This window comes from Muscardinus avellanarius (assembly GCF_963383645.1).
Source record: "Muscardinus avellanarius genome assembly, chromosome: 2".
Classification (NCBI taxonomy): Eukaryota; Metazoa; Chordata; class Mammalia; order Rodentia; family Gliridae; genus Muscardinus; species Muscardinus avellanarius.
Genome location: NC_137787.1, coordinates 99,569,671 through 99,589,132, shown reverse-complemented (window position 1 = coordinate 99,589,132; position 19,462 = coordinate 99,569,671). Strand labels below are relative to the sequence as shown.

Sequence of the window (19,462 nt, the reverse complement as noted above, 5' to 3'; positions counted from 1 at the left end):
ACACACACACACACACACACACATACATTTTTTTTGGTACTAGGAATGGAACTCCAGGGATATTCTACCTCCGAGCTCCACCCCCAGCCCTATTTTTTATTTTTATTTTTATTCTTTATTTTGAAACAGGGTCTCACTGAGTTGCAAAGGGCCTTACTAAGGAGCTGAGGCTGGCCTCCAACTGTGATTCTCTTGTCTCAGCCTCCCAAGCATTACTAGGATTACAAGCATGGACCACCACACCGCTTATCCTGGAATATTTTCAAGAAAACCTATTATTTAATTTAAATGTAAGTCAATTACAATGAAAAGTGTAAAGTTAAATATCTAGTTATCAGAAGTTATTTGCTCTAAATTAGGTGTGTGTGTGTGTGTGTGTGTGTGTGTGTGTGTGTGTCACTGAGAATGGAACCCAGGAGCATTTTACCTATGAGCTACACTTGTAGCCCTGTTTTGTTTTGTTTTTAATACTTAGAAGTAGGGTCTCACTAAGACTGTCCTCAAACCTGTGATCCTCCTGTCTCAGCCTCCCAAGTACTGGGATTATAGGCATGTGCCACCACACCCAACTAGAAATTTCTTTTTTAAAGGAGGTTTTAAATATATACCACTGAGGTACAATAGATCCAGATCCAAGATGAAACTCAAAAGAGAATTATGCTGGTCCCAAAACACTCTCCCCACAGCTCCTGTGCATACACTGTGATTTGCAGTGTATGCCTCTGTCTTCAGAGTAGATAAGAATTGTGTCATTTTTGTCCAACCCACTATAGGGCTGTTCTACCTTGGACTTCATATACTGGTTTCCTCACTTTCTAGGGATAGACTCAACCATTCACTCGCCCTGTGACCAGTTTAAACAGCTGCTAAAAGAATAACAGTCTCCTGTGTTTTATTACTATTCTCCAATTTTAGTTTCTCAGTAAAAAAAAAAAAGGTGGGGGGGCCCTTTCTTATATAGCCTGTCCTTATACATACAGTGTTCCCTTAACATAAGGGTCTCAGATACTATGTACATCCTGCAAAAGAGGATCCTTTCTGCCCTCCATCTATTTTTCTGTCTCTAACTGCTGAAAGCCTGAGGTTTCCAGAGTTGGTTCATCTGTTTGTATTTGCATAACTGGCTCACAATAATTAAAATCTAGCATTCTTGAGTATTTCCTCTGAATCAACGTCACGTTATCAGGACCAACTTTACAGGGAATTACCAGACTATGCCCATGACTGTAATGGTACTGAATGGGTGAAAGAGAAGAGCTGGAAGCCAGTTGACCAAATAACCTTTTGTTCTATTCCCATGTTACCATGTTATCAAGTGCTTCACATGGTGCTGAATACATAGATACTATCTGAAAAGGCCAGCCTTGAAAGTCTTAGTTTATTTCATTAGGTTACTTTGAGAACTCTGAAGGAAAAAAAAATACAAATGAAGAGTAGATATTTAATTTATAAAAGAAAAACTGAAAGTAGTCAATATAATAAAATATTAAAATATTCTCACAGGTTTACTTATCTAATAAATGTTATAAACAAAATCCAACAAGTGGACCTTATTTGGATATTGATTTGAATAAGCACGAAGACCATTTGAAATAAATGAAGACATTTTAACATCGGCCAAATATTAGGTATATTGAGGAATTATATTTTGTTACCTGTGATAATGATGTGATTATGAAAAAAGTTCTTATTTGTTACAGATTAGAAACTTGTGAGTAACATACAGATTCTTAGATTTACTTTAAAATATTCCAGAGGGAGGAAAAAAGATACTTATGGGTAAAGATAAGAAGCAGCCGATAAGTACCAAAATGTCCATAATTATTAAAGTTGGATGATACCTACACAGGGCTCATTATACTTTTATCTCTTTACTTTCATACACATTTAAATTTTTTTTTTTTTCGGGTAGTGCTGGGAATTGAAGTCAGGCATTCTACCTCTGAGCCATGCTCCAAACCTATTTTGCTTTTTATTTGAAAACAGGATCTTACTAAGTTGCTGAGGTTGGTCTCAAACCTGTAATCCTCTTGTCTCAGTCTCCCAAGTATTAGAATTACAGACATGTAACTCCATGCCTGGCCACATCTGAAATTTTTATTTTATTTTTTGCGGTACTGGGAACGAAACCCAGGGGCATTGTACCTCTGAGCTACACCGCCAGCCCTATTTTTAGTCTTTATTATTTTTGAAACAGGGTCTCACTGAGTTGTGAAGGGCCTCACTAAATAGCTGAGGCTGTCAGCGAACCGCGATCCTCCTGTCTCAGCATCCCATGTGCCGCCATGCCTGGCTCATATTTGAAAATTTTAACTTAGAAAAAATAAAAGAGGCTACATGTCGTATCCTATGCCTGTAATCCCAGTACTTGGGAGACTAAGAAAGGAGGATCACAGATTCCAAGACAGCCTTGGCAATGTGAGTGTCTTGCTAAGTAAGACATCTGGCAACTTAGCAAGACCCTGTTTCAAATGAAGAATAAAAAATAGGGCTGGGGGGTGTAGCTCTGAAGTAGTATACCCTGGATCTAATCCCCAATATCAAAACAAAAAACATGAAACAGAAAGAATAGCAGCAAGAGATGGTGCATGCCTATAATCTCAGTAGTAGGTAGACCGGGGCAGGAGGATCACAGGTTCAAGGACAGCCTCTGCAAGTAGTGAGACTCTCATTACCCTAGCAAGACCTTGTTTGAAAATTTAAAAAGGCTGGGGCTGTAGCTTGGAGGTAGAATGCCCCCAGATTCAATCCCTAGTGCCACAAAAATAAATAAATAAATAAATAAATAAATAAATAAATAAATAAATAAATAATAGCCAAGTGTGGTGGCTCACACTTGTAATCCCAGTACTTGAGAGACTGAGACAAGAGGATCCCAAGGTTCGAAGCCAGCCTCAGCTACTTAGGGAGGCTCTCGGGAATTTAGTAAGACCTGTTTCCAAATAAAACATAAAAAAATAGGTCTGGGAATAGAGTACAGAGGTAGAAAGCTCCTGGGTTCCATCTCTAGGAGCAACTCTTTAGGTTGATGAGAGTCTACTTGCTGAGGTTGTCCTCCAACCTGCAATCCTCCTGTCTCTGCTTCCCAAGTACTGGGATAACAGGTGTCCACTATCACATTCAGACCAATGAAAGTATTTAAAAAAAGAAAAGAAGAAAAACTTGTCATGAGGAAAAATAGAAACTATACAGTAGAGAAAGTGAACAAAGACTGACCAGCAAACAAATTTAACATGACAACCAAGTGGCTGAGAGACTCAAAATAATACCCTCAGAGGAACAGTACCTCAACCTCATTTATGTACTAATGCAATAAGGGTAGCATAATCTAAATGCCACTGTGAAGAAATATTAAAAACATAAATTTATATAAAATATACTGGCCCATATTCATCAAAAAATGCCAATATCAGCCAGGAGCAGTGGCACAGGTAATCCTAGTACTTGGGAGGTGGAAACAGGAGGATTGCTGGTTTGAGGCTGCCCCCAGCAACTTATCAAGATGCTCTGCAATTTTGCAAGACTCTAATTCTAAATAAAAAAGAAAAGGGCTGAGGGTGTAGCTCAGAGATAAATGACCTACTGCTAAAAGGTTTAGCATAACAAACACTAGCCAGGAGTGGTGGCGGATGCTTGTAATCCCAGCATTTGGGAGGCTGAGACCAGAGGATCTCCGTTCAAGGACAGCCTCAGCTACTTAGTGAGGCCCTTTGCAACTCAGTGAGACCCAGTTTCAAAATAAAGAATAAAAGCTGGGCGTGATGGTGCAAGCTTGTAATCACCACGCGCTTGGGAGGCTGAGACAGGAGAATCGTGCAGATTTGAAGTCAGCCATGTGCTGGCTTAAGAGACCCTGTTTCCAAAAATAAAAAAAGTATAAAATATGTCTGGGAGTGTAGCCCGGAGGTAGAAGGGCTTCCAGAAACCCCAGTACCACCACCAAGGAAAAAAAAAAAAAAAAAAGACATGAAAATAAAGAATAAAAAATAGGGCAGGGTGTGGAAAGAGAAAATAAGAAATGTGAGAAAATGTCAAAAATTAATGAATTTATCATAATAGAAAACTTAAGAAATTAATGTGTCTTTCAACAGATAAATGGATGAAGAAAATGTGGTATAGAAATATAGTGGGGTTTTACTCAGCCATAAAGAATAAAATATGTCACTTGCAGAAGTTTTCCAAATCGTCCTTATGAAAATTTACCCAACTTAGGTCTTATGGTTCACATACAATGAGATAACTAAATTATTATATAAAATTGAAGACATTACCAAATATACTGGGAAATAAAATATCAAATAAAAAACAAAAGGCAAGAAATGTTCTAAATACAGAAATGAAGATAGAATTAAAACATGGCAAGAAATAAGATATAAGCAGGCAGATCTGCACTGGATATTCTAGGACTTAAAAAATACACTATCTGAAATTAAGAACAGAAAACAAAATGTCCCTATTCTCCAATTTCAAGAAAGGAAAGAACTGACTGTTCTTTTGACATTAGTCAGCTAATCCTTAAACTATACACAGAAATTCAAGCAGTCCTTAAGCACTCCTGTTTTTAAAAGTGTCCAGGCTTCCCCAAACACTGATATAAGGGCAACTCTTTGTTTACCCATATCTAAGAATACAATTCTCTACTGCACCACAAGAACAAAGTTGAGTGGATTTGGTCAATATAAAAAATAAAATAAGACTGGGGGTGTAGCTCAGAAGTAGAATGCTCCTTGGTACAGTTACCACTACCACAAAAAGGCAGGACGATATCAACCCACAAACTTAAAAAGTCTGAAAGCAAAGAAAACCAAACTTGAGAACATAACAGTAAAACTTTTGAATAGTCCAAGAGAAAATTTAAAAACAATCAGAGCACAGAAAAGGCAATTTATAATAGGATCAAATACATCAAATACCTAGGAATAAACTGGGTGTGGTGGCACACACTTGTAATCCCAGTACTTGGGAAGCTGAGATAGAAGGATTGCAGGTTCACAGCCAGCCTCAGATAATTAGTGAGGCCCCATTTCAAAATAATAGATAAAATAGAAGTGTAGCTCAGAAGTGGAACATCCCTGGGTTTAATTTCCAGGAACACAAAAATAAATAATTAAATACCTAGGAATAAATGGAAGATCTCTTAATTGAGAACTATAAGAACCAATTAAAAATAGTTTAAGTGGAAGAACAGCTGAGATAAAAATAAATAGATCAATTGATAAAGAAAACTTTTACAGCCGGGCGTGGTGGCACACACTTGTAATCCCCGCATTTGGGAGGCAGAAACAGGAGGATCACGCAGGTTCGAAGCCAGCCGCGCTGGCTTAAGAGACCCTGTTTCCAAATAAAAATATAAAATAGGGCTGGGAGTGTAGCCCAGAGGTAGAACCCCAGTACCACCAAAAAATAAAAAAATAAAAAATTTACATATATAAATTGAAGTACTCTATAAAGATATCAACTCTTCACAAAGTGATTTACTGATGTAATAAAATTCCATTCAGTCATAAAATTTGTGAAAATTGATAAACAAATTATATAATTTAAGGCAATACAGATATCCAGAGAGCTAGTTAGGCCCCCTAAAACTTACGGAGACCCTGTTTCAAAATAAAAAAAAAAAGAAGACCCTGAGTTCAATCTCCATTACCGCAATAAAAAAAAAAAAGTCAAAATAAAAAAATCAGACCTTAGTTGCCCTGGCCAAATTTCAAGAACTCAATAGACACATGTATCTAATAGCTATCGATTTAAACACTACAAATATAAAATATATCCGTCATGGAGAAATTTCTATTGGATAGCACTTATCTAGAAAGAAGTATCCATAAAATTATTTTTATTTTTTATTTTTATTTGTGTAGTACTAGAGACTGAACCCAGGGTCATTCTATCTCTAACCCTAGTCCTATTTTATTGTTTAGTTTGATTCAGGGCTTCACTTAAGTTGCTGAGGCTGACCGTGAACCTGAGATCCTCCTGTCTCACCCTCCCACATAATGAGATTACAAGTGTGCGCTACCATGCCCAACTACATTACTTTATGATAATGGTGACCCCAAAATGCCAAAAGAGAAAGTTTAGTCTTCCCAATAAATTATGTTGGATCAACTAGACATTTATATGTAAAAAAAATTTAAAAAATAATCAATACTGACCCCTCAACTAATATCACATATAGAAGTCAATTCCAAGTAGAATATAAATCTAATTTATGTAAAAAGTCAAACAACAAGACTTTTAGAAGGAAATTAATCCATGTGTTGAGGCATACACATGCAATCCCAGTACTTGGAAGGCTGAGAGAGGAGGATCACAGGCTCACAGCCTCAGCAACTTAGGGTAACCCTCAAATACTTCATGAGATACTGTTTCAAAATTAAAAAATAAAATAAAATAGGGCTGGAGGTATAGCTCAGAGGTAGAACACCCAGGGGTTCAATTCTTACTACCACAAGAAGGAAAAAAAGAATAGAAAACTATCTTCATAACCTTATAGTAAATGCAGCTTTCTAGAACAGGATGCAGGGTGCTCATCATAAAAATATTATGATGAAGATTATTTACAATGACATTAAACTTGAGAAATTTTGCTAATCAGAAGACATTATCAGGACAGTGAAAAAGGCAAGCCTATTGTCTGAGAAAACATATTTGAATTACATATACCTAGCCAGATGTGGTGGCGCATGCATGTAATCACAGGACTTGGGAGTTCGCAGCCAGCCTCAGCTACTTAGTGAGGCCCTCTGCAACTTAGTGAGAGCCTGTTTCAAAATAAAAAATTTAAAAATCGGGCTGGGGGTATAGGTCCAAGGTAGAATGCCCAGGATTAATTCCCCAGTACCGCAAAAAAAAAAAAATAAAAATAATAAAAAAAAAATTTACATATACCTGACAAAAGAGCCAGAGTCAGATCATAAATCTGACAAAGGGCCAGGTGCAGTAGCACATTCCTGTAATTCCAGTACCTGGGAGGCTGAGATGGAAGGATCACAAGATTGAGGCCAGCCTGGGCAACTTAGAGGAACCCTCAAAGAAAATAAAAAATAAAAAGCAAGGTGTGATGGTTCAAGTGTATAATCCAAGTACTTGGGAGGCTGAGACAAAAGGATCACAGGCTAGAGGCCAGCCTCAGCAATTTAGCAAGACTCAGGAGATTCTCGGCAACTTAGTGAGAGAGCCTCATCTACTAAGTGAGGCCCCCAACAACTTTAGTGAGACCTTGTTTAAAAAATAAAGAATAAAAAATAGGGCTGGGAGCATACTCAGAGATAGAATGCCCCTGAGTTCAATCACCAGTACCTCAAAAAAAAAAAAAAAAAAAATTAGGCATTTAGAGATATACAAATGGCTATGTATATTTATAATGGTGATAAATCTCATTTATTATCAGGAAAATATAAATAAAAAAGTATATCACTATATACCTGCCAGAATATCTAAATGAAAATAAAATAGGCAATATGAAATTTTGATGAAGATATGGTACAAGCAGAATTCTTTTTTTTTTTTTTTTTGTGGTACTGGGATTCCTGGAAACCCTTGTACCTCCGGGCTACACTCCCAGACCTATTTTTATACTTTTATAAAATTTGGAAACAGGGTCTCTTAAGCCAGCATGGCTGACTTCGAACCTGCGTGATCCTCCTGTCTCCGCCTCCCAAGCGTGGGGATTACAAGCGTGCGCCACCACGCCCGGCGTCCAGAATTCTTATGCATTGATGATACAAGCATAAATTGGTACAATCACACTAGAGAATGTTTAGCAGAGTTATCAGTTGAACTGTGACCCCACAAATCTCATGTTGAAATCTAACCCCCACCCCTCAGAATATGACCTTATTTAGATATAAAGACATTGTAGATATACTCAGTCAAGATGAAGTCATTAGAATTTGCCCAATATGTCAAAAAAATGACTAGGAGAAATTGGAACCAAGAGACCTAAAGACAGATGACAAGCCAGGCATGGTGATGCATGCCTGTAATCCAAGTATTTGGGAGGTAAAACAGGAGGATGACAGGTTTGACCCCAGACTAAGCTATTAGTAAGAATCTCCACAACTTAGTAAGACCCTGCTTCAAAATAAAAGAATAAAAAATAGAACCAGGGATGTAACTGAGAGGTGGGATGCCCATGGGTTCAATCCCAAGTACCACGAGAGAGAGAGAGAGAGAGAGAGAGAGAGAGAGAGAGAGAGAGAGAGAGAAGACAATGTAAAAAGTAGGAAGAAGCCATCTACAGACCAAGTAAAGAAGACTGAAAAAGAGATTTCCTTCACTACCCTCAGAAGAGCCAACTCTGCTGAAACCTTCCCTTGAGACTACTTGCCTCCAGAACTGAGACAACACACTTCTATTGTTTTTTTATATTTCTTTTCTCTCTCTCTTTCCTTCCTTCCTTCTTTCTTTCTTTCTTTCATACTGGGAATTGTTTGGGTTTTTTTTCTTCATTTCTTTTCTCCCTTCCTTCCTTCCTTTCTCCCTTCCTTCCTTCCTTTCTTCCTATCATACTGATAACTGAACCCAGAGGCTAACCCAGAGAATTAAGTTGCTGAGGCTAGCTTCAAACCTGCTATCCTCCTGTCTCAGCTTCTCAAGTACTGGACTTACAAGCTTGTGCAACCATGCCTATCATAAATTTTTATTGTTTAAGCCACCTGGTTGTGATATATTGTAATGACAGTACTAACAAACTAATACAAGCAGTATCTATTAACTTCAAATATGTGTATATTTATGATCCAGATGAGAAATGTGTCTGTTCACAAACATTTCTATTTGATTTTTCATATTTATTACTATTTGTAAGAACCTAAATCTAGAAACAATCAAATGCTCATACACAGTAGAATGAAAAAAAAATAAATTTGGTTAGTTACATGAAGGAATTTTATTTATTTTTTGTGGTACTGGGGATGGAACCTAATGGCAATCTACCTCGAAGCTATACCTACACCCCTAGTTTACTCTTTATTTTGAAACAGGTCTAAGTTGTGGAGGGCCTCACAGTAGCTGAGGCTGGCCGCAAACCCGTGATCCTCTTTGTCAGTCCCCTAGATCCTGGGATTACAAGAGTGCACCACCATGTCTGGGTGAGGGAACTTTATAATGTCATAAGAATGAGCTACAACTACACGCAACTATATGGATTAATCTCATAATAATGTTCAGTGGAAGATGTTAGACACAAAAGAGTAAGTACAAAATAGATGATTATAACAAGGCACAAGTGATCTGTAGTCATACAAGTGGGGAGAGTGGTCTTATAGAGAGGAAAGCAGTAGTGATAGGGAGGGACAAGAGGAAAGTTCCTGGAATGCTGGTAACATCGTTTTTCTTGATGGCTGTGATGGCTATACTCTGAAAATTCATCAAGCTATACATATATGATTTGGCCTGGTGTGTTGGTGCATGCCTATAATCCTTCACTCTTGGGAGGCTAAGACAGGAGGATCACAGGTTCGAAGTCAGCCTCAGCAAATAAGAGAGGCCTTAGCCAGGCGTGGTGGCGCACACTTGTAATCCCAGCATTTGGGAGGCTGAGACAAGAAGATTGCGGTTCACAGCAGACAGCCTCAGCTACTTAGTAAGGCCCTTTGCAACTGGTTCAAAATAAAAAAATAAAAATTAGGGCTGGGGGTTCAGCTCAGAGGTAGAATGCCCCTGGGTTCCATCCCCAGTACCACAAAAAAAAAAAAAGAAAAAGAAAGAAAAGAAAAGAAAGAGCCATAACAGCACAGAGAAAGATGACATAAGAGAGGTTAATGGAAGCATAGGTTAAGGAAAAATATCAAGTGAAACTCTAATTGAAATTGCAGAAAAACACAACTGAAGAAGCTGGGCGTCATGGGGCATGCATGTATAAAAACAAATAAAAACAAAATAAGATTAGCTTAAAAAAAAAAGGGGGGGAGGCATTTAAACTATTAGAAATTCAGTCTTCTTTAGTTCAGAAATCTCAAGTTCAAATTGTTAAAGCATGTAAAATATCACGGAAAGAGAGCACCTGCAAATAAATAGCTCAGATTTAACAAAGTCTGTCAGGCTCTAAAACCTATGTCATCTCTACTGACAGCCCAAAGACACAAGTAGGAACTAGGTAAAGAAGCTAAGGGCTGTCAGGGATGTGAGTGCAGTTCGGTGGTAGGGCACTTCCCTAGCATGGTGAGGTCCTGGGTGATGGTGGTGGTGACAACAGTGGAGGAAGAGGAGGAGGAGGAGGAGGAGCAGCAGCAGCTAAAGGCTGGTTATAAGTAGCATTTTTTTTTTTCTTGTAGATTTTTGGGGTTTTTTTTTCCCCTTTTTGTGATACTAGGGATGAAACCCAAGAGCATTCTACTTCCAAACTATACCCCCCCACAGCCCTATTTTATACTTTTATTTTTGAAACAGGTTCTTACTAAATTATAGAAGACCTCGCTAAGCTGCTGGGGCTGGCTACGAATCTGATTCTCCTGTCTCAAACTCCCAAGTACTGGGATTACAAGCCTGCATCACCATGCCTGGCTTTAAGTGGCAGTTTAAAATGGCATTTGTGACTGAAATCTTTAGGAATTTGAAGAGCACAGATATTGTGAATACAAAATGGTCTAACTCCAAAAAATCAAAGTATATCTACAATAGTGACATCTAGGCCAAAAAAAATCAGTAATAAGGAAAAAAGAACAAGATATATGATCATATCACTATATCCATCCATCTATCTATCTATCTATCTATCTATCGTGTGTGTGTGTGTGTGTGTGTGTGTGACTAGAAATTGAACTCAGGGGCATTCTACCTCCAAGCTAAACCTCCGGCCTGATTTTATTTTTTATTTGGAAACAGCGTCTCACTAAGTTGCTGAGACTCATCTCAAACCTGCAAACCTCCTATCTCAGCCTCCTTGATACTGCCTGGTTCAGATATATGTTAAGTATCAACTAATACCTATAATACAAATGCATCTGATAAGAAAAAACTACAGTATAATACATGGAAAAACAGGCTAATCTCAGGAAGATTACAGTGAAGAATAGAAGTCTTTCAAAAACAGCATCTATTGCATCATTCCATTTGTATGAATTCAAGAACAAGCAAAAGCATCAGATCAATGGTACACTCTAAGGGTGAGGATTGATTGGTAAAGGGAGTGAGGAAATTTTCTAAGTGGTTTTAGGTTATACAAGCATACTCATTTGTCAAGGCTTATACATTAATTTAATATTAACAGAAAAAATATATATATTAATTTTCTTAGTCCCTTATCAGGGAACATGATTAAATATTTTTTCTTTTTTTTTTTTTTTTTGCAGGTCTGGGGATGGAACCCAGAGGCATTTGACTTCTGAGCTACACCCCCTGCCCAATTTTTTATTTTTATTTTTATTTTTATTTTGAAACAGGGTCTCACTGAGTTGCAGAGGGCCTCACTAAATAGCTGAGGCTGTCCGTGAACCGCAATCCTCTGCTCTCAGCCTCCCAAATGCTGGGATTACAAGCTGCACCACCACGCCCAGCTTACATTAATTTAATATTAACAGAAAAAAATAACTGATAAAATAGTACATATAAACTCTAGATTATGATTTCCAGCCCATGTTAATGTATCTGTGTCAATTTGTTGAAATCTTCACAGAATTGAAAACTCAGGCCTCAATGGTTTATAGTAACCAAATATAATTGCTTAAGAAATTAGAATGTGTCCACTATACTTTATTTCTATTCTTATATCTGAAGTATAAGCTAAAGATTGTTAAATGGATGAGTCTAATTTAGTCAATCAATTCTACTAAAAAAAGACAATAGATAAATGGGAAGAATGGTTTGAATGGAAATGTTTTTAAATATTAAAATGAATTCTTGCCAGGAATTTAACATTGTTAACATATCTTTAAAATGTACCTTACCTGCCATCTCTTCTGAGAGCAAAAACGATGCCATCTTTCTGGAATGGAAGCAGCTTTGCTCTTAGTTTGCCAGGCAAAAAATCCAACTGTTCATAAGATTCACTTGTTGAACAAAAAGACTGAGGTTTAGGACACTTTTCTATTTTATGAACTTTGGGCATGATGATCCTATAAACAAAAAAACCAAAAAAAGGGGAGGGAGGAGAAATACATATTATTAAATGTATTACAAAATACACAGACTAGTTAATCATGTTCCCTGATAAGGGACTAAGAAAATTCAAAGCACTGGCATCCCCTATTTTGAGTCATAATATAGTCATTTCCCTGCTTCATATAATACAATAAATGTATTCTAAAAATTATAGATCAACTAAGTTTTAACAAAAGGAGTCAATTTTAAAATACATGATGGATATTATAAAAAAAAGTCTTTTTATAATTGATTTTTTTTTTTTTTTTTTTTAGTATTGGGAACTGAACCCAGGGGCGTTCTACATCCATAATATACCACCAGCCCTTTGGTTTTTTTTTTTTTTTTTCCAGTGGTACTAGGGGTAGAACCCAGAGGTTTTCTACCTCCGGGCTATACTCCCAGACCTTTTTTATATTTTATTTGGAAACAGGGTCTCACTAAGTTGCTGAAAGCCTCACTAAGTAGCTGAGGCTGGCTTCGAACCTGTGTGATCCTCCTGCCTCGGCTTCCCAAGCGCAGGGATTACAAGCGTGCGCCACCACGCCCAGCATACCACCAGCCCTTTGAACCTGCAAGCCTCCTGTCTCAGCATCCTAAGTATTGGGATAAGAGGTGTACACCACCATTAGGGATTCTTTTATAGATATGCATTTTGATATCACAGCAGACTTTTTCAGAGTGGGGCAAACCTAATATTTTTTCCCATTTTTGATACTGGGAATTGAACACAGTGGCATTCTACCTCAGAACTATACCCCCAGCCTAGATTATATGTGTGTGTGTGTGTGTGTGTGTGTGTGTGTGTGTGTGTGTGTGTGTTTACTGGGGATTGAACCCAGGGGCTTTTTACCTCTGAGCTATGCCTCCAGGCCTTTTTTATTTTGAAACAGGGTCTTGCTAGTTTGATGAAAGCCTCACTCCTTGCTGAGGCTGTCTTCCAATCTGCAATTCTCCTGTCTCAGCCTCCCAAGTACGGGGATTATAAGCGTGCACCATCACACCTGGCTATTTTTTACTTTTTAAGCAGGGTCTCACTAAATTGCTGACACTGGCCTCCCAAGTACTGAAATTACAGATGCATACCAACACACCTAACTGAAAATCTGAATTAAAAAAATATAAAATACAAAGGAATTATTCCAAATTTGTAGTAATTAAAGTACCTTAACATTAAATTAACTTAACATTACTACAGAAATACATACATTTCTAAATATTAAAATTCCTTTTTAGCCGGGCGTGGTGGCGCACGCTTGTAATCCCCGTGCTTGGAAGGCAGAGACAGGAGGATCAGCGCAGGTTCGAAGCCAACTGCGCGCGCTGGCTTAGGAGACCCTGTTTCCAAATAAAAATGTAAAAATAGGTCTGGGAGTGTAGCCAGGAGGTAGAAGGGCTTCCAGGAACCCCAGTACCACCAAATAAATAAATAAATAAATAAATAAATAAAATTCTTTTTTATATATTTTTTGCAGTACTAAGGATTGAATCCAGGGGTATTCTACCTTTGAACTATACCCCCAGTGTGGGGAGCCATTAAGGCTTTCCCCTTTAAGAACACTTCTGACTGTCCTTTGCCCAGAGCCAATAAGGTTTGGGGTCATGGAAAGTTCAACGTCTGAGAGAAGCTCAGGTGGAATTGATTGCTTTGACCGTTAAGCGCACAGGTGGTGACGGCACAGGCTTGATTGGTTTGACCGTTACGCGCGTAGGTGGTGACGTCACGAGGGTTGGCTGACCGGGAGCGGTATAAATAGGACGAGAGCGATAAAACCGGGATCGGTCAGTAGAGATATCGACCCGGGAGTGTACTGGCGATCCTTCCATGAGAGAATAAAGTATTCTATGAATAAAATTCATTGAATAAAATTCTTTTCATCCTCACTCCTCTCTTCAGAACCCGTACTTTTGCCGGCTGGCTACGGCAGGTGGTGGCCCGTACGGGGAGATTCTGAAACTGAGGACGCAGTGAAGGACACCGCTGAAGAGAAAGAGAGCGCGCTCGAAGACTTGTGGTGGCGGTGAGTAACGTGGAAGTTGTAATATACAATGGGTCTAAAACTTAGTCTTTTGTTTTTTGTAGAGATGTTAAGAGATATGCTTGGTGTAAGTAAAACTAAGATAGAACACAAAGGTGTTTTGCCTTCACTTCCTAAGGAAGATGAGGAAACTGAAGAAGAGGAGCAGCTTGAGGAAACTGCTGCTCGGTTCCATAGAAATGAGTTAGGGGCTTATCCTGATATTCCAGAAACTCTGGAGCCCACTTTTTGTATAAAACAATTAGAAGTAGCCGTAGAGACTTTAACTAAACGTTTAGATCAGATAGCTCCTTCAAATAGTGAAAAAGAAGGACCTCAACAATATTCTCCTATTATCAGCAATACGAACCTTCAAAATTCTCCCACTGTAGCATTTGCTAAACAAAGCACTGAAAAACACCGACCTTCATCTTTAATATCACCACTTCAAGCAGATATAAATCGGGCTGCAGAAAACGGAGAAGATACTAGGGGATTTAGAGTTTTCCCCATTACTGAAGACCCTGATGGTCGAGGAGGTGTGATTAGAGGACATGGACCCTTTCCTTTCAAACAATTAAAAGAATTAAAAACGGCTTGTGGCTTGGCATGGTGGCGCACGCTTGTAATCCCTGCGCTTGGGAGGCAGAGACAGGAGGATCGCCAGGTTCGAAGCCAGCCGCGCATGCTGGCTTAGGAGACCCTGTTTCCAAATAAAAATGTAAAAATAGGTCTGGGAGTGTAGCCCGGAGATAGAAGGGCTTCCAGGAACCCCAGTACCACCAAAAAAAAAAAAAAAAAAAAAAAATTCAGTTACATAAAGATAATTTAAAATCGTTAAATGATTTTCAAAAACTTTTAGGAGATATTAATTGGCTAAGACCATCTTTAAATATTACTACTGGAGAATTAAAACCTTTATTTGATATCTTAAAAGGTGACTCAGACCCAACTTCCTCTCGGATCTTAACAGAGGAAGGACGTGCTGCTCTTAAAAAAGTTGAATTGGCTATTGAATGTCAAAGAAAACAGTACATTGACTATGCTAAAGAATGGGCTGCTTATATATTGACATCAGCACATACGCCCACCGCTGTTTTGTGGCAGGAGGGACCATTAGTGTGGATACATTTACCCACTACTCCAAGCAGAGTCTTAATGCCATATTGGGAATTAGTTGCCTGCTTGGTGTGTTCTGTCAGATCAGAATCTATAAAATATTTTGGTAAAGAACCTTCACTTATTAGTGTTCCTTTTACTAAACAACAAGTACAATGGCTTTTTCAAAATGCTGATTCATGGGCTATTGCTTTTGCATCTTTTATTGGAGAAATTGACAATCATTTACCTCATGATAAATTATTACAGTTTGTTAATAAACATGCTCTTATATTTCCTAAGATAGTTCATGCTACTCCCATATCTCAAGCGGTCTTGGTATTTACTGATGGCTCATCAAATGGTAAGGCATCTTATGTAATTAATAAACATAGTACTATAATTCAAACATCTTTTACATCTGCTCAAGTTGTAGAATTGCATGCAGTAGCAGCTGTTTTTCAACATCTATCTGATACGCCTTTTAATTTATATACAGATAGTTTATATATAGCTAATGCCCTTCAAACATTAGAAACTGTACCATATATTGATACGCATAATAAATTGATAGGTAATTTATTTTTTCAAATTCAAACTCAGATCTTATCACGCCAACATCCTTGTTTTATTGGGCATATAAGAGCACATTCTGCTCTGCCTGGTCCTTTGGCAGAAGGTAATCAGATTGCTGACGATGCTACAAAGTTAGTCTGCCCCTCTCAATTGGAACAAGCTCAACGATCACATTCTTTACATCATCAAAATAGTGCTGGTCTGCGTAAACAGTTTCAAATTACTCGAGAAGCAGCACGACAAATTGTTAAACAATGCCCTATATGTCCAGAGTATTTACCTGTTCCTCATTTAGGTGTAAATCCACGGGGATTGGTTCCCAATAATTTATGGCAAATGGATGTTACGCACATTTCTGCCTTTGGTAAACAAAAGTATGTTCATGTGTCTATTGATACATTTTCAGGATTTATTATGGCTACAGCCCAAACTGGGGAGGCAGCTAAGCATGTGATTTCCCATTGTTTAAAATGTTTTGCTTTCTCAGGTCTTCCTACCTACATTAAAACTGATAATGGTTCAGGATATACAAGTATGGCTTTTAAACGATTTTGCAATACATACAATATTCAGCATATTACAGGTATACCCTATAATCCTCAAGGACAGGGCATTGTAGAACGTGCCCACAATTCTTTAAAAACAACACTTTTGAAAATAAATAAAAAGGGGGAGTTATATCCCCATTCACCACAGAACTCTTTAAATCATGCTCTTTTCATTCTTAATTTCTTGAATGCTGACAAAACTGGTCGCACAGCAGCAGATAGATATTGGCATCCATCCTCCAAAAACAATTTTGCCCTAGTGAAATGGAAAGATCCTTGCACAGGAATTTGGAAAGGTCCTGACCCTGTACTAATATGGGGAAGAGGGCATGTTTGTGTTTTTTCACAGGATGAAGATAATGCACGGTGGATACCTGAGCGGCTGGTGCGGCATATGGATCAAGCAAAAATGGAAGGTTCTCAGATCAATGCTGATGATGCTCCTAGCTTCAATGTTGAATGAAACATGGACTTATGTTCCAGATCATCCCATACTCATCCAGCTGTTTGGGAACAACGGAAGATCACTGTCTTCAGTGACAACTCACGATTACTGGGACTTCTTGCTTTGAACTTTACACCCATTACAGAAACTTTTAATTATTTTGCACAAAGAATTGAAACTTTTGGTTATTTTGGACAAAGAACTGGTACACTCTTATGTTTTCCTAAATATGTCAAAAAGATGGGATGTCTGCAGTTGATGCCCGTGGTATTGCAGACAAATACTAAGACGAAGAGTAATTGTGCTATTAAAGATGTGGTCTTGTGGGACCCTGGTTACACAGGGAAAGAAGATAAAAATGTTAGCCCACTAATAACTTGTATACCCTGTTAAACTGATTTAACATATGGAAATCCTAATGTTAATTGGAAAAAATGTCTTACTGAAATACCTATTTTTCATGATATACCCAATACCTTGTTTATTAGAGGCTTGGGACAAAGTGTGACCTCGGATGAAGTGAGAACATTTTTATTCAGCAGAAGTACATGATCTACATCTAAAAAGTACCCCTATTTAAGAGGCTGGTAGTCAGTGACGGGTAAGATTTCCTTAGGACAAGGAAACCTAAGACAGGAGATACAGCTTAGCTCTGTATTATCCAAAGACGGGTAATCCTTGATACCTGAAGGAAACAACCTAAGACAGGCACAGTCTTCTTTTGAATATAATAAGAAAGGGGGAACTGTGGGGAGCCATTAAGGCTTTCCCCTTTAAGAACACTTCTGACTGTCCTTTGCCCAGAGCCAATAAGGTTTGGGGTCATGGAAAGTTCAATGTCTGAGAGAAGCTCAGGTGGAATTGATTGCTTTGACCGTTAAGCACACAGGTGGTGACGGCACAGGCTTGATTGGTTTGACCGTTACGCGCGTAGGTGGTGACGTCACGAGGGTTGGCTGACCGGGAGCGGTATAAATAGGACGAGAGCGATAAAACCGGGATCGGTCAGTAGAGATATCGACCCGGGAGTGTACTGGCGATCCTTCCATGAGAGAATAAAGTATTCTATGAATAAAATTCATTGAATAAAATTCTTTTCATCCTCACTCCTCTCTTCAGAACCCGTACTTTTGCCGGCTGGCTCCGGCACCCCAGCCCTATTTTATTATTCTTTATTTTGAAACAGGGCCTAAGTAGCTGAGGCTGGCTATGAACCTGAGATCCTCTTGTCTCAGCCTTCCAAGTACTCAGATAACAAGTGTGTACCACCACACGCAGCTTACATTCTTAGAACTCCGAAAAAAAATCCCTTTAAACCATTATACTATAATGCTTCTCTAAAAATACTTTGTATTCAGATGTACCTTGACATTTGTTTATATCTGATCTCTTAAAAAAAATTAGTGTTCCTCTCAATAATCATTTGCAGACTTACAAATCTTAGGTCCCTTTTTTCCCCAAAAGTAACCAACTTCTGTATCAACTAAGAATCTCAAAAATCAAACAAGAGCCGGGAATGGTGGCACAGGCTTTTAATCCCAGTACTGGGGGGCTGAGACAGGAGGATCAGCAGGTTGGACGCCAGTCTCAGCTACTTAGTGAGGCTCTCAGAAGTGTAGTGAGCCCCTGTTCCCAAATAAAATATAAAATGGGTCTGGCGTGTAGCCTGGGGGTAGAAAGTCCTTGGGTTGCATCCCCAGTACCACACACACACACACAAAAAAAAATCAAACAAGTATTTATTTATTAAGAACAAATAGCTGGGCATAGCACCCTCAGCAACTCAGTAAGACCCTCAGCAACTTATTAAGACTATGTTTCAAATAAAAAATTAAAAGAACTGGAATATAGCTTCAAGGTAGAATGTCCCAAGGTTTAATCTCCAGTAGAAAAAAAAAAGGGAGAGAGGGAGGAAGAAAGGTACTGCATTACATGATCTAAAAAAGCAAGGCCCATACCCTTTCAAGGCTTACATTCTTGAGAAGATTGGGAGGCTGAGACAGGAGGATAAGGGTTCACGGACAGCCTAAGCTACTTAGTGAGGACCTTTGCAACTCAGTGAGACCCTGTTTCCAAATAAAGAATTTAAAAATAGGGCTGAGAGTGTGGCTTGGAGGTAGAATGACCCTGGGTTCCATCCCCAGTACTACAATCAATCAATCAATACATACATAAATGCATAAATAAATAAGCAAGGTGATCAATTACAATATAGTACAAATATTATATATAGAAGGTAAAAGGGAATAGCCACTTGAAGAAGGATAAATAGAGAGGCCTATCTTAGGAAGTAATACTTGGCCTGTGATCTACATGATATAAAAAGCCAGCCAGGTTAAAAATTAAGAGAAAAACACTCTTGGCAGGGAGCAAAGGACAAGAGGTGAAAAGCTTGGTGTTTTTTTTGCTTTTGGTGGTACTGGGGTTCCTGGAAACCCTTCTACCTCCGGGCTACACTCCCAGACCTATTTTTATCCTTTTTTTATTTGGAAATAGGGTCTCTTAAGCCAGTGAGGCTGGATTCAAACCAGCGCGATCCTCCTGTTTCCGCCTCCCAAGCACGTGGATTACCAGTGTGCACCACCATGCCTGGCGGGCAAGCTTAATGTTTTCAAGAAACAGAAAAGAGGTCAATGTGGCTGAATGAAAAGAGAAATATAATACAATATGAAGCTACTGAGATAAGCAAGAGC

General features: G+C 38.5%; 1 protein-coding gene across 1 annotated transcript in view; it reads right to left on the bottom strand.

The window, feature by feature from the left end:
• Positions 1-19,462, bottom strand: part of ZRANB3 (zinc finger RANBP2-type containing 3) — a gene marked incomplete at both ends in the record, with an annotated part of 221,020 nt that overhangs the window by 182,025 nt on the left and 19,533 nt on the right. Inside the window, one exon of the mRNA XM_080688973.1 lies at positions 11,892-12,059. Within this exon, the coding sequence (XP_080545099.1) occupies positions 11,892-12,059 (168 nt within the window). The remainder of the gene's footprint in view (positions 1-11,891; positions 12,060-19,462) is intronic.